The 25123-nt window shown below is 42.0% G+C and overlaps 1 protein-coding gene across 1 annotated transcript in view; it reads right to left on the bottom strand.

Moving 5' to 3' along the window:
- The window catches only part of KIF6 (kinesin family member 6), a 410786-nt gene that overhangs the window by 185924 nt on the left and 199739 nt on the right, over positions 1–25123 (bottom strand). Inside the window, 2 exon segments of the mRNA XM_086369695.1 lie at positions 4182–4320; positions 5171–5276. Of these exon segments, the coding sequence (XP_086225821.1) occupies positions 4182–4320; positions 5171–5276 (245 nt within the window).

The following is a 25123-nucleotide window of genomic DNA, read 5'->3' on the forward strand; positions in this document are numbered from 1 at the left end:
GTCATGTCCAACTGTTTGCGACCCTGCGAACTATAGCCTGGCAGGCTCCTCTGTCCATGGGATCCTCCAGGCAAGGATACCAAAGTGGGTTGCCATGCCCTCCTCCAGGGGATCTTCCTGACCCAGGGATCGAACCTGCATCTCTTATTGTCTTCTGCACTGGGGGGCAAGTTCTTTATCACTAGCACCACCTGGGAAGCCCCATTAGTAAAGATTTATCATTTTAAATTAGAACTTCTGTGGGCCATATGGATCTATTAGGAGCACTGATAATGAGTGATAAAGTCACTCCATTCTACCCTCCTTCACTGTTCTTTCAAGTTCAAGTTGTCGAGACCTCTAGGGGATTCTGCCATCATGAGGAGAAAAGATGACACTCTTTGGAGAACCTCATAACTCTCCCTGCATTGCACTGAGATGAATCCAAGGCCTCACCAGCCCTGCAGATGGCTTCATTCAAACAGGAGTCTGAGGAAACTCGAAGATGGTGTAGGACAAGACGGCTACACGAAGCCGGGGGAGGCATCCAGGCATGTTCATTCTTGGGCAGGGAACATGGAGAGCACTTGACCTCCATTTTCCTCTTCAGCTTTGACCTCAGCTTTTTTGTGATTTCTGGAAGCATGGTTTTTCTCTTACAAGCCCTGACACAGCCTCTGTTCTTCACCTCAAACAAGCTTGTATTTACTAAAGGTGTTCACAACTTTGGTGGTGTCTAGGAATTCCCCATTCCTCTGTGCGGGGGTGATTATCGAGACCACCACGCACTTTCACTGATTCCTGCTTGGCCATGGCCATGTCCTTCCTTCACTCAGTCAGCGACATTCCTTGGAGCTTGCACTGGGTGCCAGGCAATGCTGTGTTCTAGGCACAGAGATAGAAAGATGCAGGGGCACACTGGCTTTTTGCTCTCATGAAGCAGATGTCTACTGGAGAAAGCTGGATCTCTCTCACACACACAGGCACACACATACGAGGGCAGAAGTGCCAGATTGCTTAGTTTTTTAAAAAGGTCGAGAGTGACTGAGTGGCTGCTTTCTACTGGGTGCTCAAGAAAGGTTCAGGCCTCAAGACAGGCTTTTTAGAAAATGACATTGAAGCTGAGACCTGAATGACAAGAAGAACCAGACATAGGGAGGGTGTCTAAGCAGAGGAAGTGGCGAGTGCTGAAACCCGAAGGAGAAACGGGCTGGGCAGTGGTTTACAACAGAGGCTATTTCACCACCCACGGGACACTTGGCCACGTCTGGAGATATTTTGGGTTGTTTTTGGGCTTTCCTTCTGCAGAGGGGTTGGGGATGCTCCTGGTGGCCAGTGGGTAGAGGACTGCTCAGGATAGCTCTGACGGCGGCACTGCTGAGGTTAGGAAGCCGGGTGTTATAAGTCAGGGCAGAGAGGCACCGTGCCCACAGCCTAACGTGCACGGGGTGAGGGCAGAAGACACGAAGCAGGGGCTGGGTGGGCGCAAGATCACGTGGGGCCTCTTCACCTGGAGGAAGAAGCGTGATTGCTACTCTGAGTGTAACGGGAACCTGCCGGAAAGACTGAACCAGAGAAACGCGGCGTTCTGATGGACGTTCACAAAGGCCACAGCAGAGACTCATCTCGCTGCCCGCCTTCTCTCCGGTTCCCTTTGTCTGGCCCTGCTTCCAGCTCCCATCTCATTCGCGCCTCTGTTCCTGCCAAGGGCAGCCCTGGGGACCAAGTGTCACCCCGTTAAGTGTTTTGTGAAGACATGTCCGAACTTTATGCAAGCTGATAATGCCACTGAAGTGACACCGTTTTCACTCCCTTTCCACGGAGAGCATTCCAGGCCGCACACTGTCTTTCTGTTTGCAGGACAATCTTCTGCTGAGCTCTAGTTGGATCAATTTTCCTCCTATTTTAAGCCATATCTTTCTCACTCCTCCTGTCAGTATCCTGGCCTTCTTGGTTCTACCCAAAAAAGATAATGAAAATCGTCTCCAACCTGACTGTGAGACATATGAAACGTCAGGAGCCTTTCTTGGTCATTAGCCCTTGATAAATGTCAGCTTTGTGATGAGTATGTCTTAGCTGCTCTCCCTCCTTCTTCTGAGTCTGCCCATTGTCTTTGGGGTCACACCCTCCACGGTGCAGCACTCTACAGAGCCCGGAGCACAAGCCAGGCGGCATCTTACCAGCTCTGCTCAGCTCTGAGATGCTGGCAAGAGGCAGTGTTGTGGGAGATGACGGATGAAGAGCTAGGGCATCCATCTGGGTGTGAACTTCCAAGTTCAGTGCTCTTTTCACCATGCCTCCTATACATTCTCCTTGCAAATATGAGTCTCAGAAGGCGAGGACCCCGCTGGAGTTGTTCACGGTCGGGAAAGAATCTAGCACAGCCCTGCGTGGACAGCGGTACCTGGATTTACCAGTGAAGAAATGATGTATGTCTCTCTCTCACTCCCTTTGTAAAGTAAACATATACGAACAAGCCTAGACTGTTCCCTCTCTGTCATATCTCATTTCATCCCTCCCATATGCACAGACATTCATAAGCCCAGAAGGGGATTAAGGAGTTGGTAGGAGTATTTAGGGGAGATGATCCTGAACTAGGATCAAGGCCAGGAAAAGAAGCAGAGCTCAGACTGGGGCTGGGGCCAGGACTGAGGCCTCGGCTGGGACCATCTCTGGGGATGGATGGGGCAGGAGAGAGGAAAAGGAATGCAAGGCGACAACACTGCAGCAGCTCTCGGAGACTCGGGCTTGCGTGGGAGTTCAGCTCACAGTCAGATTCACTGTTACTGGCCCGATAATAAAGCGGCTCGAGCCCACTTGAATCAGACACATGGGGTCTGCTAACACTCAACCAAAATTAGAGGCTGAAGTTAATCAGGCAGAGTGCCTACCTCCTATTTGGTTTGGTTTTACCTCTTTATTACTGGATTTCCTTCATGTAAGCTATTTTTTATGAATTTTGCACAATAGCTAAAGCTAAAATACCTTTTAGCAATTTTTGAGAAGTGAACAAAAATATTTGTTCATAAAGAACTGACCGAAATAATTTCTCATGCATGTTTAAAGCCTGCAAATGTAATGAAAATGCCAAATCTTTTGCAAGAAGCTTGGAAGATAAAATAAGAAACAATACTGAAGAAATACTGGGGATACCTGAGATCTAACCATCCATGAGGGGCTCTTTAGTGATGGACAGGGAGGCCTGGCGTGCTGCGATTCATGGGGTCGCAAAGAGTTGGACATGACTGAGCGACTGAACTGAACGGAACTGAGAGGTAACCATCTCATCTGTGGGCTGTCCAGGTGGCGCTAGTGGTAAAGAACCCCATTGCCAATGCAGGAGATGTAAGAGACACAGGTTTGATCCCTGGGTCAGGAAGATTCCCTGGAGGGGACAATGGCAACCCACTCCAGTATTTTTGCCTGGAGAATTCCAGGGACAGCAGAGCCTGGCGGGCTATAGTCCATGGGGTCACAGAGAGTCGACTTAGCATGCACGCATGCACGTCGTCTGGAAGAGAGGCAGTTCCCATGTGCTGTTACAATTTTCAGTCCCCAATATACGCTGTCTCCTAGAGACGTAAGAATTCTATCCTTAACGCTCATCTACACTCATTTCCAAATTTGGGAACATTTGTAAGTGGAACTCAAAGCGGTAGATCTGGCTTTTAAATAAAAAAGTTACATTTAAATCAATCTCTGCTCTTTATAAGCTAAATACCATTTGTCATTTCTCGGCCATCATTCGAGTTTCACCCACACACAGAGGCCACAAATTCTGGGCCATGGTGAGGCTGTGGTCAGCCCGGTGTCCGGCCAGCTAGCTAAAGATAACCAGCTAGCTCACTGGGTCAGGACTAAAACAGGAAGAGCACTGTAGAGTAGTCAAAAATATATTAAAAATTTTTTAATGTGGAGAGAAAGAAAACCCATGCTTTTCAATAAACTGAAATGTCTCCCATAATGGTGTGATATCTAGCTAAAAGCAAGGTAATTTTTTTTTTTTTCTTTTATGGCAACTCTGGCTTTTACTAGTGGCGACAACATGTTTGGTGAAGGGACATTTTACTTCTAAATGGAAAGAAACAACGTGAGCTAGAAGCTGGGTGGGGAGCTGGGTGATGTGGCTAGGGGAAGATAGCTAAGGGTTTCCTGGTCCAACCCCATAGAAGAAGAGTCTCTAATCTCTGCAGAAAGGATACTGATTTCATTGTCCCTCTGCTGTAGAATATCACGTAGCTTTTTATACTCTTCCTCTTTTAATGGTTCTTGGCAGTTTTGATCTTTGTTTTCGGAGGGGGCTGTGCTCTGTCTGTGGATCTTCTTGTCATTCAGCAGTTTCTGTAAGATGAAACAAGAGCTTAGCACCCACACGTCTACTCCCAGTGTCTTGTGTCTCTGATTCTTTTCGCCTTTACCAATGCCTTGCACACATTAGGTGTTCTCCTCTGATGCCTCGCCTTGCAATGCGGTTGCCTTTGCTGCAACGTGTCTTCCTCCTCCTACCTCCTTCATCATACCCCTCCCCCTTAACTTGTCTTTCCTTCCCTAACATGGGAAAATCCTGCTCAAACACTGTCTTCTCTTGAACATCTTTTGCTTTCTCTATAACCTCATATCACTAACTCACACTTAAAAAAAAAAAAAAACCAGTTGTCATGTCTTATAATTATTCTTTACATATCTGTCTCCTCCATGACTTACTTATTCAACTTTGCCTTCTCTATGCCTAGTCCAGAACAGACTCACACAAATGTCTATTATCTTCATGAAGTATGCTAAATTACAAGTCAGGCAGACATAGAGGCTAATGATATTCACACTGTGTCATCATGAAAGTAAAACCTAAGACAGAAGCTGCTGGAGAAAAATGAAGGACACAATTCTTTTGACATAGCTCAAAAATAAGTGGATTTTGAACACGAAACGATTTTGTGTAGAAGGTAGAGAGATTCCCGGCCAAAGCTTTAGAAGTCCAAGGTCTGAGCTTATCCATTGGAAAGTAAGATACAACCTCTGAAGAAATTCAGTGATCATCTGTTTGAACCATCTCAATGGTTCAAAGATCATACTGTTCTGGAAATGGGAAGCTGGCTCCTCAACCTTTCAAGAGCAGGTCAACTAGAAAAGCTTTATTGCAGTTCAAACACAGCAGACAATGGCTTCTACTAGTGGAAATGTTTAAATTTACCTTTAAATAATGGAAACAGTGATGAATTTTACGCATATCAGTGCCAACCTCTAGTTTACTCTCTGGATCCTGGTCTTCCAAAAAGGATGTTATTAGTTTTTCCAGCCTAAAAATACATAATGTATGAGAATCAACTACAAGCTTGAAACTTTAGAAATTCTAGTGGCATTACTTTGTTAGTTAACATTTGAATTACAGGATATTGTTCTCACTTCCTTATGAAAATACAGGTATCCGATTTGACTATAAACATTAATGAGGAAGAAACAAATTGGCAAAGTGAAATCTGGAAATGATCCAATTATTTGACTAATTTCCAGTGGACTTTCACATGCAGATTTCAATTCAAGAATCATTTGATTTCTACAAGATATGCATTCTAGCCTGCAACACTGCTAAAGTAATGAAAAAATTTTTTTATTAGTTTCATTAAAAATTCATGCTGCTCAGTCTGACCTGGGACCTGAGTGGTGCCCCAAACCCTTTGAATTACTCCTGGTTAACATACCGTATTCACAGTGGCTCTTCCAAATCCTTCCACAGCCCCCAGCCTCCATCAATAATGCAGCTTCTCACTAGACTGAGAAGTCAAAGTTGTTTCAAGTGGGCTCCTTCAGCTATCTTTTCCTCCACCTGCCAGTGTCTCTGTCTCACCTCTCAGCCCTCTTCCTTCTGATTTTGGATAATATCCTTCCTCCTTCTCATGGCCAACCTCTCCCCAGGCTCCTCACAGGATTACCTGATTAGTTACCTCCTTAGCACCTCTTCATGCTGATCTTTCCCTTCTCCTTAAAGGATTTTTCATGTTAGTCCTATTCTAAACCAAATAAAAAATAGAAAACAAACATCTGCCTTTGGAGGGAACATCCAGGCCACGCCAGGAAGCTTAGTTTGTGGTTTATAGTGTCCACACTGCATTCTAGGGTCTGCATGGCATCTTCACCCCTCCGTTAGTTTATGAGCATCATGGGGCAATTCTTGACTCTTATTCTTCCTTGTGTTCCCTCTCCATGTCCCTGTATCTACAGCCTCAGTATAGAATCAATGGAATGATTCCTTCTGTGTTGAGATAAGACTCTTGATAAGGAAGGTGTAAGAATGGCAATCACTATCCGTGATGCTATCATTATACTGCGGCAGTCTATCTTTCTCACATTGTTTTGAAAATACCTGCACACTTTCAGGATCATTTTGAACAGAACACATCTCCTTTCCACTAGTACTACCAGCCTGCTCAAATAAGATGTAATGATTTCCTTCAGATAGCAGAGGATGAGGTGGTTAGATAGCATCACTGACTCCATGGACATGAGTCTGAGCAAACTCTGGGGGACAGTGAAGGACAGCAAATTCTGGTGTGCCACAGTCCACGGGGTCAACAAAGAGTCGGACACAACTCTGCAGCTGAACGAAAACAAGCAGCTTTGGATGTCGCTCTTACTTCTTCCTACAGTCTGTGACACATGACAGCTGTTGCTTCCCAATCTGCACTGTCATTTTTAAGGAGCATCTTTGGGTGGAGGGGTACTTATTTGTACCATTTGCTGACTGACATAATCTTACCTTGTAGCAGGCTTCAAACTGTCAGAGACATAGAGACATTAGTTTCTGATACAAAAGGTGTTAATGTTTTTATGTGAAATATTATAAAAATAGATATTTATGGAAAGAATTCCGAACAACACAGGTGTGAATATATTAAAAAATAAACACTCCACTCTTCTCCATCCCTTGCCACCATTCTCATCTTTATTGACTCTCAATATTTTGGGGAATCCATGGTTAGTAGCTGAAATACATTCTTCTAGTTCTTAATGAAAAGCTACCTATAGCCTTATGTGCATTTGTAGATTTCGTTTGTTTATACAAAAATGAGATCACACTCTGAATGGAGTTCTATATCATTATTTTTCTAAACAATTTATCAGAAATAATATTCCATGCCAGTACATATATAATAGAACTATTTCATTTTTAATGGCTATATAATGTTGCATAGTGTGTGTCCTGAGCCTCTCATGATAGACAGTGAGGCAACATATTCATAATTGCTACTTTCTTCTGTCACTCATGAGGAGGCCTGAATGCACAACTGCCAATTAATGAAGTTTCAAAAAATAGTAATGCGTATCCATTTGTATTGACCCTGAATACTTAGCAAAAATTCTGGAACTTTGAAAATTATCATTAGTTCTAGAATTTACCACAATAGTAAATAGAATTTACTATCCTCTGGAGTAGAAGTGTTTTTCGGTTTCCACTGTCTCTAAAATTTCAGACAGCCAATATTAGACTATGGCACCCCACTCCAGTGTTCTTGCCTGGAGAATCCCAGGGACGGAGGAGCCTGGTAGGCTGCAGTCCATGGGGTCGCTAGGAGTTGGGCACGACTGAGCGACTTCACTTTCACTTTTCACTTTCATGCATCGGAGAAGGAAATGGCAACCCACTCCAGTGTTCTTGCCTGGAGAATCCCAGGGACCGGGGAGCCTGGTGGGCTGCCGTCTCTGGGGTCGCACAGAGTCGGACACGACTGAAGCGACGCAGCAGCAGTAGCTAGTCAATTCTTCTGCCTTGCTTTTTCTTTCAAAAATAATTTCTCCTGTATAGTCTGATTGTGAAGTAAATATTCTAGGAAACACTCCATTAAGCAGGGCTGAAGTGGGTTCCAAGCTTACAAGAAAGCACTGTAAAACTGTACAGACCTGCTCATTAGCTGAGTTAACGCACAGATCACTCTGTCTCACTGGACTTTGGTGTTACATCAAGACTCTTGTCTTGCACAATAAGAGTTTAGGATACAAGCAAGACCAGGAATCCAAAGAAATGGTGAAGAACTTCTGCTGACATGAAAGAACTGGATTGCTTCACCCCCCTGAGGCTTGATTAGTTGGATATAAAAGTAAGAATGAAGATCAGGCCTTTTGACGTGCAATTTTTTTTTCCTTAGTACTTGACACAACAGAGCCTCTTCAGATAAGAAAAACATGCCCGGTCTTCCCTTCATCCATTAAATGATTCATTGTTGAATTAATTTTCTTATCAGCCAAGGACTTGGCCTAACAATTAAAATGCAGAAAAATGCCTATTCAGAAGTTTCTGATGTACTCCTCTCATAGTTAAGAGTGAACGATTGACCCTAAATTCCCTGCATTTTCCTATCTCCCAAAATAGTTCCTAAGTTCATACCTAGTCACTGGTCCCAGTGGGGGTCTCCCAGCTGCCAGAACCCTGTTGGCCAGTGAAGAACTGTCTGCAGGAAAGCTCTCCCAAGAGGTCAAGTGAGCATGATAAGTCTGTTCTTTAGGATAAGCTTTTGTAAACAAGAAATTTTACTTGTTCTCTGTCGCTAGGACAAAAAGAAGTAAAAGAATCCCATTGGAGAAGTAAAACTAAATGCATGCCATTCAGTTCTAGTTCATATAGACAAGAAAGATGGTAGATAATCTATGTGCCTGAACACTAAGCCTGGCTGGTAGGTGACTGGAGGATGTTGGTGATGATACTTGTTTCCACCAAACTGACTGTTGATGAGACAGCGCTGACAGCCTGTAGCTTAGATCAGCAGTTCTGTTGTGCTATAAATTTTGATTCCTGGCCACATCACAAGCTGTCATTGCTTAGTTGCTAAGTCATGTCTGTCACTTTTGTGACCAGATTGACTGTAGCCCACCCGGCTCCTCTGTCCATGGGATTTCCCAGGCAAGAATATTGGAGCGGATTGCCATTTCCTTCTCCAGGGGATCTTCCAGACCCAGGAATCGAATTCAGGTCTCCTGCATTGGCAGTATGGTTCTTTACCACTGAGCCACCCAGGAAGCCCATGGCCACACCAAAGAATTGACCATAATTTCTAATCCATGCTTTATCCCCTCAAGACCACTGGACTACTTCTGTTTTTGCTCCCAACATTTCTTGCCAAAAATAAAGTTTTATCTGCAGCCATATTTTTGTGGAAATTTAGGTTTAGTAGTGTGAATAGAAAGGGAAAGCCAGCTAATTATCGTCAACAATAGCTGGTATTACTTGGGCAAGCACTAAATGCTAGCTACTGGTCTGTGCCCTTTGAATACAACATTTCCTTAATCTGCACAACAACTAGATGGGCTGAGTACTATTATTGTCCTCATATCATAAGTAAAAGACCTGAAGGACAGAGAAGTTGTATGTCTTGCCCAAGGTCATACAGCCAGCAGACCACAGAGCTGGAATTCAAACTTGGGGAGGCTGACTTCAGAATTCAAGTTTTAAACACTGCGCTTACCATACTATGGCAAAGTTACTACATTTATTTAAACATCATGCTGGGCAGTGTATTTCTAAAGGGCAATGCCATACCATCTAGAATTTTTTGAAAAGGTAAATAGTCGAATAGACAAGAGGGAAATAACTGAGCTGCACTTGCTTAGATCTTAATAAGGTCACTGACTGGCATGCTTTATAACAGCAAAGGGAAAGAATCGGAATGCCCCATATTAGGAAATTAAATAAATTATGGCATAATTGTTTACACTGTTAGGCAAGTATTTATTTATTTTTAAATTTTTAAATTTTAATTGTTAGGCAAGTATTTAAAATGATGGTGAAGAGGTATTACTGGCATTAAAATAGTCATGATATACTATGATAGGTTAATAATGAATCCCTTTACAGGGATTCTGCAAGTAGCCTGAAATACACCCACCAAGAAGATAAGAGACAAGAAGGAAGGAAGGAAAGACAGAAGGAAGAAAAAAAACCTGAGGCTTTTGCCCAGTTGCCTTTGGCTCAACAGCATTTATTATCTCCTTGTGAAAAGAGAAACTAGCGATCCAAGAGAAACTTGCTCTTCTGCAGAGTTTTTATCATTATGTTACATTCAACTGTTTATTAAATGAAGTTCATTGTTTATCCATTGTGCACGATTTTGATGTTCTCATTATTCTAAAATAATCTTTGTTAAAAAAAATTCAGCATGTTCCTTTCAGCATTAGCATCTCAAAATGAATTACAAACCATGTCTCTATGGTACTGGCTGTGGGAAAGTTGGGGGAAAAGAGGAATGGGTATAAGCAAGGAGCACACCTAAACTGGAAACCCCGGCTGGTTCTAAACCCCAGGACAGCTATGGGAAGTGTGGCCCAGAGAGTAACTGGGGGACAAGGATGGCAGAAGTGTCCTATGACACAGTCTTATTCCAGGGAATTAATGGGGAAAAACAAGGTTAGGGAGTGCAAGGCATTGGGACCTTATCCTCGGATACTGAGCTGGAAAGAGTGAGTGGGATACAAAATACCCCAGCTTGTGGGTTAGGGCTGTTCTGTGGCAGAATTATGGAGATGACTGGTGCCCCTGAGCTGATGGCCCTGCTGGCTTCTCACTGGTTCTGAGAGAATAGGCAGTTCATTCTTGGGGGCTATTAAGGAGTTCTGATTGCAGAAGCTAACTGGGACTAATTATGCCCAAATGTATCAGAATCTGCCTGACCCCCATCAGTCATTCGGCCACTAAAGATGGTGCTGTTGAGCACAGGTTGTGTCCGACAGGGTTAAGCAATGGGGTTGCTGACAAACTATAGTCACGTTTCAACGTGAGCAAAGATCTTTCTTAAAAAGCTGAAAATAATGACAAAGATAAAAGGCAGCTGGAGAACTCAACTTCTAGGAACATAACTACATAGGAAGAATGGGAGAATAGTTACAAAATTAAAAATACTGCTCACTGTATATAAAGAATGTGGCTGAACAATTATGCTGAATTATCTGAACCATGAACTAATTCATCAGCTTCTGTGGGTCACAAATTTCTCAGCTGCGAAATGTGCAAAACAACATCATCTCTAGACTGTTTGAGCTCTATGAAACAATGCAATTCAAGGAACAAAGACAGGGTATTTATTGTCTGGCCCACAAACGCCTTGCTCTTCAGTGTGACCAGTAGGCCAACTTCTTAGGCATCACCTGGGAGACTTGAAGAAATGTAGACTCCAAGGCCCTGTGCCAGACTCGCTGAATCAACATTTAAACAACATTCCCTGGGATTCCTGTGTGCATCAATGCTTAGGAAGCCATACAACACAGCAACTCGTTGAATTTTGAGTTATGAATATAAACACATCTTTTTGGCTCTGGAACCCAAAGAAATAACTTGAGATATTAAATGAAAGATATTAATGAAAGATATTAAATTAAATTAACAGCATCCCTTGATGGTCAGCCACGTCCTGGCTGCTGTGCTAGTGACCTTACATGATTTCTTACTTAAGAGGGAAAAGAATTAAAGAGATTATCATAGTCTGGTTCTCTTTATAACTGCCTTCCCCTAATTACTTTATTAGTACTTTTATTGAACATCCATTACGTTTCAGCCACTCTTACATGTATTTTGTTATCTATCTGTACCATAAAGCTAAAAATTATTTTCCCTCCTTCACAGGTGAAGACAGGAGCACTCTTAGAGATTAAGTAACTTGCATACTATTAGTAGCATATTATATGCAACGTACTGCATATAAGCTATAATCTATAATCTATACAACAGCCTGGTTCCAAATAGGAAAAAGAGTACGTCAAGGCTGTGTATTGTCACCCTGCTTATTTAACTTATATGCAGAGTACATCATGTGAAACGCTGGGCTGGAAGAAACACAAGCTGGAATCAAGATTGCCGGGAGAAATATCAATAACCTCAGTATGCAGATGACACCACCCTTATGGCAGAAAGTGAAGAAGAACTAAAAAGCCTCATGATGAAAGTGAAAGAGAAGGGTGAAAAAGTTGGCTTAAACCTCAACATTCAGAAAACTAAGATCATGGCATCTGGTCCCATCACTTCATGGGAAATAATGGGAAACAGTGGAAACAGTGTCAGAGTTTATTTTTGGGGGCTTCAAAATCACTGCAGATGGTGACTGCAGCCATGAAATTAAAAGACGCTTACTTCTTGGAAGGAAAGTTATGACCAACCTAGATAGCATATTCAAAAGCAGAGACATTACTTTGCCAACAAAGGTCCATCTAGTCAAGGCTATGGTTTTTCCTGTGGTCATGTATGGATGTGAGAGTTGGACTGTGAAGAAGGCTGAGAGCCGAAGCATTGATGCTTTTGAACTGTGGTGTTGGAGAAGACTCTTGAGAGTCCCTTGGACTGCAAGGAGATCCAACCAGTCCATTCTGAAGGAGATCAGTCCTGGGTGTTCATTGGAAGGAAGATGCTAAAGCTGAAACTCCAGTATTTTGGGCACCTCATGCAAAGAGTTGACTCATTGGAAAAGACTGATGCTGGGAGGGATTGGGGGCAGGAGGAGAAGGGGACGACAGAGGATGAGATGGCTGGATGGCATCACCGACTCGATGGACATGAGTTTGAGTGAACTCCGGGAGTTGGTGATTGACAGGGAGGCCTGGTGTGCTGCAATTCATGGGGTCGCAAAGAGTTGGACATGACTGAGCGACTGAACTGAACTGATAATGTACTAAATTCGTATTTTCATTTCAGAACTTTCCTTCCTACAGACTTTTGAAAAACAAGCAAAATGCAAAGAACAAGGGCAATGTGATCAGATAAACTTGGTGTCTTGCATTTCAAAGAAAATAATTTTGAACAAGATGCTGCAGAGGGGGTCCTTGAGACCCAGTGGTGGAAGGTGAAGGAAAGCCTTATTTTGACTTTGCTACCATGACAAGCTTCTTTTATGGGTATGACCCTTTAAAACATACAGTGTTGGGAAAGCACATAATTTATAAAAGGAAAGTTCAGATAAGAACAATAAATTCACAATTTATGATTAACTACAATCCACGGGACATGAAAAACTGAAGGCTGAGATTGTGCCAACAGGACTACAACCAAAGGAAACTACACAAATATTTTTTGGGGTCATTAGTTTCACATTTGCTTTTTGTTAGAGTCTGCTGAATGAACTATTCCCAATTGGCTTAAAGGTGGTTACTTCAAGATTTTTTTCTTTTAGACTTCTCTGGTCTATGACAAGTATTATATACATTTATACACTTACCAAGCCCTCACCAGTAAGTGAAAGACATGGACCCTCATGCGCAAGGAATTGAGTTCCGTGTCAGCCACTTTGTTGGAATGAGCTCTTTTTAATAACACTAGGGAGCCAGATAAGGACTTCCCGGGTGGCTCAGATGGTAAAGAATCTGCCTGCAATGCAGCAGACCCAAGTTCAACCCCTGGTTGGGACAATACCCTGGAAAAGGGAATGGTAACCCACTCCAATATTCTTGCCCAAAGAATCCCATGGACAGAAGAGCCTGGTGGGTGACAGTCCATGGGTCTCAAAGAGTCAGAGACAACTGAGCGACTAACACTTTCCCTTTCTTTCAGGGGGCCAGAAAGTTCCTAGTTTGGGTGATACAGAGGAAATTCCTATGCAGAGTTTACCAACAAGATTTCTCTTAGTAACACACATTTCCTTTACCTCCACAAAAGCAGTTATATAGCCCCTCAAATGCAGAGCTGCTTAACCTCTGGATACTTTCAGTGTTTCAAAATAGCAAAGGCAAAACATCCAGATCAGAATCCAGACTCACCTGCCTCTAACACTGAAGAGTGAAAGTCGATCAGTCGTGTCTGACTCTTTGCAACCCCATGGACTATACAGTCCATGGAATTCTCCAGGCCAGAATACTGGAGTGGGTAGCCTTTCCCTTCTCCAGGGGATCTTCCCAACCTAGGGATTGAACCCAGGTCTCCTGCATTGCAGGCAGATTCTTTACCAGCTGAGCCATCCTGCATTGTTGGCAGATTCTTTACCAACTGAGCTATGAGGGAAGCCCTCTAACACTGAAGATATAGCCTATTTATAGGAAAATACATTCACAGACATGTACTTCAATTTATAGAATTTTAAAAATTATTTTAAAATAATTTTTAAAGAAACTAGAAAAACTTTAAAGGCCCTAAAAACTCTTAAAATGCAATGATGAAGGCTTCTGATAAGTTATAAAAATTAATTTTTTTAACTTACATTTTCATGTATCCAATTCATTAAAGGCATACACATATGTTGATATGACTAAACATTTTAACTTCAGTAGACATAGAAAGTTTCATTGGTTTAGAACAAACATAAGAAATTAAACTAATACAAATTAATCAATCCCTACCTATTAATAACTGCCTCTTTAAATTCTACATCTTTTGAACCTTTTGCTCGCTATAGGCAAATGCTCCATTATTTCTGTGAAAGGGTGAAAGTGTTAGTTGCTCAGCCATGTCCGACTCTTTGTGACCCCATGGCCTGTAGCCCACCAGGCTCCTCTGTCTGTGGGAGTCTCCAGGCAAGAATATTGGAGTGGGTTGTCCATTCCCTTCTCCAGGGGATTTTCCTGACTCGGGTATTGAACACAGGATCTCCTGCATTGCAGGCAGATTCTTTACTGTCTGAGCCATCAGGGAAGCATTTGTGTTTAATGTAAACATGAACACCTGTCTCCACAAATCCATCATAACTAAGAAACTGACCTACAGGAAAGAGAAGAGTGGGGTGGTAGAATGGGGCAGAGATGCCAGTTAGGGAGCAGAACAGCTGGCAGCAGAAAAAGGTGAAGAAAGTTACTGTTCAGGAAGTGGGTAATGACAGGAGAAACAGGCAGGAAAGGTTTCATTACGGTGGAGATGGAAAGAGCTAGCAGAGAGAAGCTAAACTGGGTTGAAGCTTTGAGAAGAGTGTAGTAGAGAGACAGACATTGAGGGCACGGACAGGGGAAAGACCAGGGACGAGGATGGACTGTGTTAAAATGGAGGAGCTGCCAGGACAGCCCCTCTGAGAAGCATACTGGGGGCAGCGTGGAGCAAGAGGGAGGAGAAGAGGCCAGAGACGGGGAGGGGAAGGGGCTGAGAGTGGGGTGGGGTGGGGCTGGGAAGCAAGGACAGGAAAGGCAGGCAAAGGAGAGGATGAGGTGGAGAGAGAGGGAGGGGAGAGAGAGACAGATCTCAGATAGTTAAGACAAGAATGCACCCATGGAAGAAGGTGAGTGAGGAATTTGCAGGACCAGGGCCAGTTGGAGGGGACTGGGCTCTACAAGCTATATAGACAGCTATATAGCTCATTTCCTCGCTGGTAGCTCAGATGGTAAAGAACCCGCCTGCAATGCAGAAGACCTGGCTTGGGAAGGTCCCCTGGAGAAGGGAGAATGGCTACCCACTCCAGTATTCTTGCCTGGAGAATTCCATGGGCAGAAGAGCCTGGTGGGCTGCAGTCCACCAGGTCACAAAGAGTCAGACACGACTGAGCAACTAACACTTTCACATAGCTCGTCTCCATGGTTATAGACTTCCCTGACAGTTCATTAACTTGAAGGAGCAGTGAAAGCTTTATCTATCCTTTGCTCCAATTCTTTGAACTCTTTTTCAATAATTCAGTCTTTTATGAAATTATGTTTGTAGACAACATTAATGTGTAGAAATAAAGATTTCTCAGTTGGTTCTTTTAGCAAAAATTTAAAGTAGTCTTGGTTTACATGTAAAAATGCAGAACATAAATATATATATATACAGTTTGTTTTTTAATATTTATTTTTTATTTATTTACTTTATTTTAATTGGAGGTTAATTACTTTACAATTTTTTAAATTAGAAAACTTGCAAAAGTTTTAAAAGAGGTTGAAAAAGATTTTGTTATGTAAAAATACAAAGTCAATCCTTGTGAGTACGTCCCCATTTGATGACAAATCTGATTTATCCTATCATATGGAAAATAGCTTATTGCTGTTTGGAAACATGTGTTCATGTAATAGGAAATCGAGGACAAATTTATGTAAATTGAATCAAACTCAAGTTCTATATTTACATTGAAGATAGGTTTTTAAGACAAAGATGGAGACTCTAGATGCAAACAAAAAAAATCACAATAAGGAATACTGAAACCTTAAAAATTAAATACTTGAAAGGAAATGGACTTCCCTGGTGGCTCAGACAGAAAAGAATCTGCCTGCAATCCGGAAGACCTAGGTTCGATCCATGGGTCAGGAAGATGCCCTGGAGGAGGGCATGGCTCCCCAGCCCAGTATTCTTGCCTGGAGACTCCCATGGACAGAGGAGCCTGGCAGGTTATAGTCCATGGGGTTGCAACAAACACAACAAAGAGTTGGACACAACCGAGTGACTAACACTTCACCTCAAAAGGAAATGACCATTAAACTTAAAACAATGATGCAGGACCATATAAAGAAAAATACAAATTAACAGAGGGATCAGAGGAAAAGAACACGCTGGGAGTCATTATGATCCTGAGTGAGAAGATGCAGAACTGTCATCTCTCTCTAAACTATCACTAAAAGTTAAAGCAAATCCAATGAAAGTTTCAATGCACTATTTTTTCCAAAAAAAAAAAAACAACACAACATATACACCCAAACCCTACAAAATTTTATTCATATTTTTTGGGGTGAAGGGTCTATCAGTTCAGTTCAGTTCAGTTGCTCAGTCGTGTCCGACTCTTTGCCACCCCGTGAATCACAGCACGCCAGGCCTCCCTGTCCATCACCAACTCCTGGAGTTCACTCAGACTCAGGTCCATCAAGTCAGTGATGCCATCCAGCCATCTCATCCTCTGTCGTCCCCTTCTCCTCCTGCCCCCAATCCCTCCCAGCATCAGAGTCTTTTCCAATAAATCAACTCTTCACATGAAGTGGCCAAAGTACTGGAGTTTCAGCTTTAGCATCATTCCTTCCAAAGAAATCCCAGGGCTGATCTCCTTTAGGATGGACTGGTTGGATCTCCTTGCAGTCCAAGGGACTCTCAAGAGTCTTCTCCAACACCACAGTTCAAAAGCATCAATGCTTCGGCGCTCAGCCTTCTTCACAGTCCAACTCTCACATCCATACATGACCACAGGAAAAACCATAGCCTTGACTAGACAGACCTTTGTTGGCAAAGTAATGTCTCTGCTTTTGAATATGCTATCTAGGTTGGACATAACTTTCATCCCCCTAAATCTATACATGAGCCTGACAGCACCTTTGCTGAAGATGAGCATATATACTGATATGAGGAGATATTACAAGTGAATGAAAAACATAGGTTAAAAAGCAGTTTTAAAAGCATGAGCTCATTTTTATTGGAATACATATGTATTCATTGAAAAATCTGGAGGATTACAACCAAATAATAAACAGTTGTTATATTTTTTTATTATCTGAATTATACCATTTAATGATAACAGCTGTTATCTTTGAATAGAGGAATTACAAATGACCCCATTTTTATCTTTGTCCATTATCACTTTTCCCCAATGAATATGAATTGTCGTAAAATGAAAAATTATAAAATTCCTACAATTCTCAAAGTAAAATTTTTAAAAAATAGATAAAATTACAAACAGTTTCTAACATTTCAAGTTACTTTCCTTGAGGATAATGCTATGGGAGAGAGACATACATTATTTGTTATTAGGTCCTTGAAAAGAAGTGAAGTCAAAGTCTCTCAGTCGTGTCTGACTCTTTGTGACCCCATGGATTATGCAGTCCATGGAATTCTCTAGGCCAGAATACTGGAGTGGGTAGCCTACCCCTTCTCCAGCAGATCTTCCTGATCCAGGAATCGAACTGGGGTCTCCAGCATTGTAGGTGGATTCTTTACCAACTGAGCTATCAGGAAAGCCCCCTTGAAGTGAAATCCACAGTTAAATCCTAAAGCTGTTCCTCCATTGCTTCCAGACGGGTTTGATTTGTTGATATGATCTAATTACTTATTTTATGGTGCTGATTATAGTAGTTGGTGGCTATTCCTGCATTTGTTTATCCATTCTTTGAGCTAAGCTATCAGGGACCAGGTGTTAGACGTCATGTAATTTATTATTTCCATAAGTGCACATTTTCACACTGTGGGTTTTCTGTAAGTGGCATAAACCATATAAAACTGTAATTAGAACAAACATTTGTTTCAGGAAGTCTTTAAAAATATCCAGCTCCATGTATACGCAAACCTTTCCTGTGGAAAGGTTACAGGGGAAGGCAGGAGAGAAATACAAATATTCCTGTGTGATGTGATGAAGGGTCTCATTCCTTCTTTTAAAAGAATTCCCTGGAGCTCACAGAATCCAACTCACAAAAAGCCTTCACATTGAGAAAGCATTAAATAATGGGAAGAATGAAATGGTATGTTCATACTTTCACACTCCAGACGTACTAATTTAGAATCAAGTACTTGGACTGCCAAGGAAAGAGCCGTCTAGGCCAGAAGAATCCAATGTGTCAACTGTAGTCCGATAAATGGAATGGCCATTCATGCCTTGCCCGTTTTTTGTTATCTGGTTTTGATATTCATTCATTTGGTCTATTAGGACCCAAAGCACTTAAACTTGAGGAGAATAAAATAATCACTAAAGTACAGAAACAGCCCTGAGATGGAGTCAGGCCTTTTTAATCATATTAGATAACTATGTCTGAAGAACTCAAATGCTTCCATAAACTACCCAAGGATAATTAACACAAGCTGTAGACCATGCTTTTAGTTTTCATTTTAATATCTTCAAAATGTGGTGTCAGGACCAGAAACACTTTGTACTGAAGTGGAGGAACATCATCTGTAGTGAATTATATCTCATGAGTGATTTCAGAGATCTGATTTCTTATAAAATAAGAAGAGAGAGCATTAGCTATTAATGACCCTCTGGGATATTTAATCTGCAAAGCTTAGATTATTTCTCCTCAGCCAGCCATTATTAGAAGTTGGGATAAGGATGCCTAGGATCCAAGAGTTGTGAATTCAGGATCATGTTAATAGATAATCTTGGTTTTTTTTTTTTAAAACATTACATAATTACTTGGGCCTTTCCTATTCAGGTGGTGTGAATGAACTGTTTGGAAAATACTGACCATGTATAAGATGTTTCTCAATTCTTTACTGAGTGAGACATACTAGGAGGAAACTATATTGAAGGCTTAAATATACATGTTGCTGCTTAAGGACAGATTCTAAGATGATGAAGAATAAAAACTGAGAATGTGCTAACACCTTATTCTTACACTGATTCAGAGAGCAGAGCATTTACTAACTGCCTACTGTGATCCCGGTAGATAATTCAAGACAATAAGATCCACCCAAGACTATTCTTTATAAATCCTCCTGGATCTGGATCTTTAAAAATCCTTGAGGTGGTGGGTTTAATGGTAATTTTTTAAAAAGATATAAACGGAAACATCAGTTAGTTGTTTTCAAGGCAAAAGTATTCATGGAAATTATGCAGATGAAAATAAGAATCCTGATCATACAAAACTGAAATAGGGTTACAAATATTGCATCAGACACATACTGAAAGGTTATTTGCGGTTTACATGAAATTCACATTTAACTGGACTCCCTGTGTTTTTTTTTTATTTGTTAAACCTGGCCACCCTGAGCTGCAAGCCAGAGAGCCAGCAGCTACTCCAGCGTGGAGCTGGCCTGTGGGTGCCGCTGCGGGAGCGTGTGGTCCCAGGCATGAGGGAGGGTGCTTACAACTGCTGTTGGTTAATAACCTGCTCCCTAGAAATAAAGACAGGAGAGGCCCGACGCCACTGTCCTTTTCTGAGAGGATGAAAAGTGCTGGAAGCACTGACCACAGCATCTAAATGTTTCCCCACTACTAATATTCTACATTTTCAATTGATTTTAAATCTAAAAATTCAGAGAATTATAAAGCTATTTAGAGCCTACAGGGAGCCAGAATTGGTGAAGGCCAGTTCTCTTAGGGTTTAAAAAAAAAAAAAATCTGACTTGGTAGAAATCTTTTGTTAAGTCACATCACTTCTCTTGGACTAAACAGATGAATCTATAAAACAAGAAACCCAGACTGTGGCTTTGCTTGTATCGATCCCTCCTCTATCTGAAATAGTCTCCCTGGCCAACTTCGCTTTTCTAAATCTTGCCTTAATTCACGGGTCTGCTAAAAGTTGTCCCTGAGCTTCCCACTCAAAAGTAATTTCTGCTCCTCCAGTTACCTCAGCACTTCTCTTGTGTCAGGTACCACTTTTTATCTTATAGATATTCATGTGCTGGTCTTGACTGCCTTCCATGACTGAAGCCCTCTAAAGCCAGAACCTGTCACTCACTCGTCTTTGTAATCCCCGCCCTGCCATCCGGGCACCAAGTGCTTCGTTCTGATTAATGTCCCTGCTGTGGGCTGAGGACTCAGCCTTTTCTATGTGCTTCTAAGGAAGCCAGACTTTTTAGGGTCATTTTGCAGAAGTCATTGCCTGAGCATTTTCTGATTTAAGTCAGACCCTCAAAAATGCCTTTGTATAGAACTGAGCAATAGCAAACAGGAATAGAAATAGCGAAAGCAATGAAAATCCTATTGCAGGCACTCCTGAGGTTGTGTAACTACGGTCAGAAGTCCCTGCATTTTAAAAAGGGCTGATTGGGGGCACTTATGGACTGAGCAGATAAGTTGCCTTTACAACAAACATATGGATCAGCATCAGGATTCTGACCGGAAAGCATGGCCAGAGTGGGTGCAGAGGGGAAGTTCCCCTGACCCAGAAGACAATCAGAACCAGGGCAGTGAAAGAAGGCACCCAAGCCAGAACCAGAAGGAACCCTCCCCTGGAACAGGATGGACAGATAAAACAGGACCTATGTAATAAGTTATTACTAACCTATATACTATTACCTGCACAGAATATTTTTGAAAGTGAGTTTAAGTCATACAGTTCTTTTCAGTAAAAAAACAAAAAACACTAAGAAAGCAAACACATAAGTAGTAAAGTCAAACATTTTAGAAACAAACAGTGTGCAGTCTTCGCTTTCCTAATTCACTGAGGAAACGTGATGCTCTGGAGGTTCAAAGCCCAGCTTAGCCGCAGAACAAGGCTCAGCAAACGTGGAGGTGCCTGGGGAAGCCATGAGCATGATGGCATCATCCAGGGAGACCCTGAGGAGTGAGTTTACGAGATCAGGCATGAGGTGGCCCCAGGCCTTCTCCCCAGCCATCTGAGCTTCTAGTCATGTGACACAGTCAACAGAAGCCATGTGAGAACATGTGTCTGTGAAATCAGTGATACTGACTGAATCAAACAAAAAAAATAAAATCCCATACATTTCCGCTTTTCCTCTTTAGCTGATAACAACGAAGAATAAGAAATGACCTTTGGAAAAGCTAGTCGTTTGACCTGAATGGTGGCTAATAAGGATAATTAGGATCTGTCCCTGTGTTTCTTAGTAAATACCTCATAGGTTAGTGGCCCTATGATTACTTGAACTGTGAGGAATTTAATTATTGGCATGAACTCTTGAGTTTTATCAGCTGTGGTCACTTCTACATAAACTGTCTCATATGAAAACAAGCACTGGTTAATATACTTCTAACACACCAAAAATGAGCCAACAGCAGTGGGTGGATGTTAACTTTACTGTTCTCTGTCTTACTCCAGAAGCCAGTTCCTTAGGATGGAAAGGAAGACACATTTCCTACCAGGGGAAACACTTTAAGTCTTTTCCTTGTCTCTCGGCACATCTTCCAGATAAGACTAGATGGCATAGCTAGAGTGAATGAACAACAGTGAAGAAAATCCAGTGTTCCAGACAGACCTTAGTTTCTGAGACAAACAATATAGAAAAACCTAGCTAATTCTAGAATACTGCATGCGTTTTGGCCTGTAAACTCCTAGAAGCAGGATTTAAGTTTAAGTCATCACTGTACACCTTACATCTTTGTAGCTCAAGGTCACAAAAGCTCTGGAGACAGACACAACAGGGTTCAAATTCCAATCCTGCTTCTCGCCTTGTTAGCTGAATGCAATCTGCCTCATGAAGTTGTTGCAGAATTTTTATTAGACTATGTACATAAGAAGTGCAAGGCAATGCTCAAGGCAAGATAAATGCTCAATAGTGGCATTTATCTTTACAATTACATGTTTGCTGAGTGATCTGATGATAACTTATGGAAAATGTTAGGTGTTAGAGAACCTTTCACTTTTATTTTACCATGTATATTTTTAAATACCCTTTTAAATATTTTGTCTGATCATAGATTGATACATGTCTGTCTAAGGCAAAAAGTTTAGGAAATATAGTATAAAAAAGATTACTCCAATGTTAGAACCCAGAGATAACACTGTGAAACTTCAGTGTTTATCCTTCCAGAGTTGTTTGTAAGCAACTATATATATATATGCATATAAATGTATACATGTAAATGCATGTTTTGGTTACAAAAAATAAGATATAGAGTTTGGAAGTGTTCCTAGGTCAATATAATATATGGTTCTTCATTAATATAAAAAATCGCCACATTATATTTCATTAAATGAATGTATCATAACCCAATTCACTATTACAAATGATACTGATAAATATCTTTATACATACTCTTTGTACATTTGTCCTTAAGGACAGATTACTAGAAGTTAAACTGCTGGGTCTAAAAGCACACCCATTTTAAGTTTGTACAAATGCTCTACAGGGCTGTCCAACAAGGGGTGTGTGTGTGTGTGTGCTCACTTTTTCAGTTGTGCCCGATTGCCTGCAACCCTGCAGACTGTAGCCTGCCAGGCTCCTCTGTCCATGGGATTTTCCTGAAAAGAATACTGGAGAAGGTTGCCATTTCCTCCTCCAGGGGATCCTCCCAGCCCAGGGATTGAACCTGCATCTCCTGTGTCTCCTCCATTGCAGGCAGATTCATTACCACTAGGCCACCCAAGAGGAACAAGCTAAAAACTTGCCCAGGCCTCAGAACCGGCCTCCCTGTCTGCCACCCCTCACTGGCACTGTCTACTCTGCCTGCAGAGTAAGAGCTCATCCATGCCCTCACTGACATGGTATCATCATCTTTTCATTATTACCAACATGACTGGCAAAAAATTACATCTCATTGTAATCTGCATTTCTTTGCTAATTAGCAACTCTTTGTTTCTTGATGGTTGCTCTCTTCTTCCAAACTCAGAGGAAAATTCATGGCTATCAGACAGGGAACATAACAAAAGTGAGATGCGGAAAGAAGAGGAAACACGTGGCTGCCAATTTCAACAAGGGATTTCAGATTAAACAGGAAAGTAAATAGTCAGTACTGTACTCTGCCCAGCACATGCTATTTGACTGATCAGAAAGCAAATTGATGAGGGAAGCAGTTGAAAAGCATGAATAGTGGGAGGTGAGCTTATGAACAGGAAGAGGGAATCTGATTTCTCCAGGAAACTGAAGAAAGCACACAGGCAGCACTAGTTACCTTGACATTGCTGCTGCTACTGTTCCTAAGTCGCTTCAGTCGTGTCCGACTCTGTGCGACCCCTAAGACGGCCGCCCACCAGGCTCCCCCGTCCCTGGGATTCTCCAGGCAAGAACACTGGAGTGGGTTGCCATTTCCTTCTCCAATGCATGAAAGTGAAAAGTGAAAGGGAAGTCGCTCAGTCATGTCTGACTCTAGCGACCCCATGGACCGCAGTCCTCCGTCCATGGGATTTGCCAGGCAAAAGTACTGGAGTGGCGTGCCATTGCCTTCTCCGTGTCTTGACATTACCGATGACGTATTTTCGAGGCTGTGGCAAAAGTCATGAGCCTGCTCGGTTAATGATAAACCCAGAAGGAACCACTAGGGAACTGGGTTGGGAGGAGGGGAGTGGGAATGAAGAATATTCTGAGGAATACAGCACAAAAACGAAACAACAAACAAAACAGTCCTGGGTCGTCACCGAGCTTAGCCCCTTGGAGTTAGGTGGCTAGGACACGTTGCTTGCCAGGACAACCAGAGCAGGCTAAGAGCCTGTCCTCACATTGTCTGGAGGGATGTTTGTCTTCTGAGAGCCTTGATAGGACAGCCCGTGAACCCCAAGCAAAAAGGGCTCTGGGTGCTTGGGATGGGGTTGGCTGGAGAAGGAACAGGGATTGACATTTTACTTTGGTGCCTTCGTAGGGAGTTGGATGTACATTGTGGACTCAGATTTACATGTTATTTTGGAGATAATTCTTCATTGTATTCTGCCAAACTAGAACAGTCTGTCAAACTACCATTTTTTTTTTTTTTTGATAGGTGTCAAAGTAAAAAGCGGTAAGATTTATCCCAATGTTCAGCTGAATACAAAATAACTGTCACTGCATAGCCCAGTGAATGACACAAATTATCCCTGTTCCACTCTGCAGCGCTGTTAACTCTACTGGCACTATGATGTCAGACATTGGGGTTCTTCAATACAAAAAAAAACCAAAAAACAAAAAAACACTTTGAATTTTCTCACAAGTTCTCAGATCTTTACTTGGATGTCCGGGGGTGGGGATAGGGTGGTGGGTATCCATACTTTACAGAGAAGCCAGCTGAAAAATAAAAGCAAAGTGTCTATTTTCTGGATCCTAGCCACTTGGGAGCAGTGCTAAGAGTCCTCAAGTTTGCTTTGATATCGCATATGGATAGTTCCTGAAGCAGGCCACTTTGCGGCATTTTATTTAGAAAGCTTGATCTATTACAATTACCTGGGTGATTAATGAACCTTTCTTTCATTTAGTCCCTCACATTCCTGGTCTTTATTGCCCACTTTGTACATGATTATTTACTTGTCCTTATTTTTTGGACAAGCAGGTGTCCATCACTGGGTTCCCTCTGGCCAGGCACCACGATTCTGCTGCTTCTTGCTTTGGCTGCTTCGACAGCTCCTAGCACAGGGCTCCAGTGTGCCAATAATAATCCTCGGGGACTGGGAAGTAAGACCTCAGGATGGATCAGAATCCCCAGATTACAGCAGCTGCAAGGCCAAGGAATGAAATAGAAGGAGGAATCTTAACACCTCCTCTCGCAAGCCTCAGGGGATGAAGCTAAGACAAACTGTTCTCTCTGAACTCTCTTTAGCCCACAGATTTGTAAGCAAATGAAGATAAATCAGAAGATATACCCAAAGGTTAGACTCCTAAAATTATACAAAAAGTGAGCTCCCCCTTCTCCCCACCAAAACAAGTAATCAAAACAAAATCCTTCTCAGTAACTGCAAAAAAAAAAAAAAAAAACCCACAAAACTTCAACTCAATTAATCTTACCAATTT

The sequence above is a fragment of the Bos grunniens genome, chromosome 23 (assembly GCF_055505025.1).
Source record: "Bos grunniens cultivar Pamir isolate PY7600 chromosome 23, Bosgru_T2T1.0, whole genome shotgun sequence".
Lineage (NCBI taxonomy): Eukaryota > Metazoa > Chordata > Mammalia > Artiodactyla > Bovidae > Bos > Bos grunniens.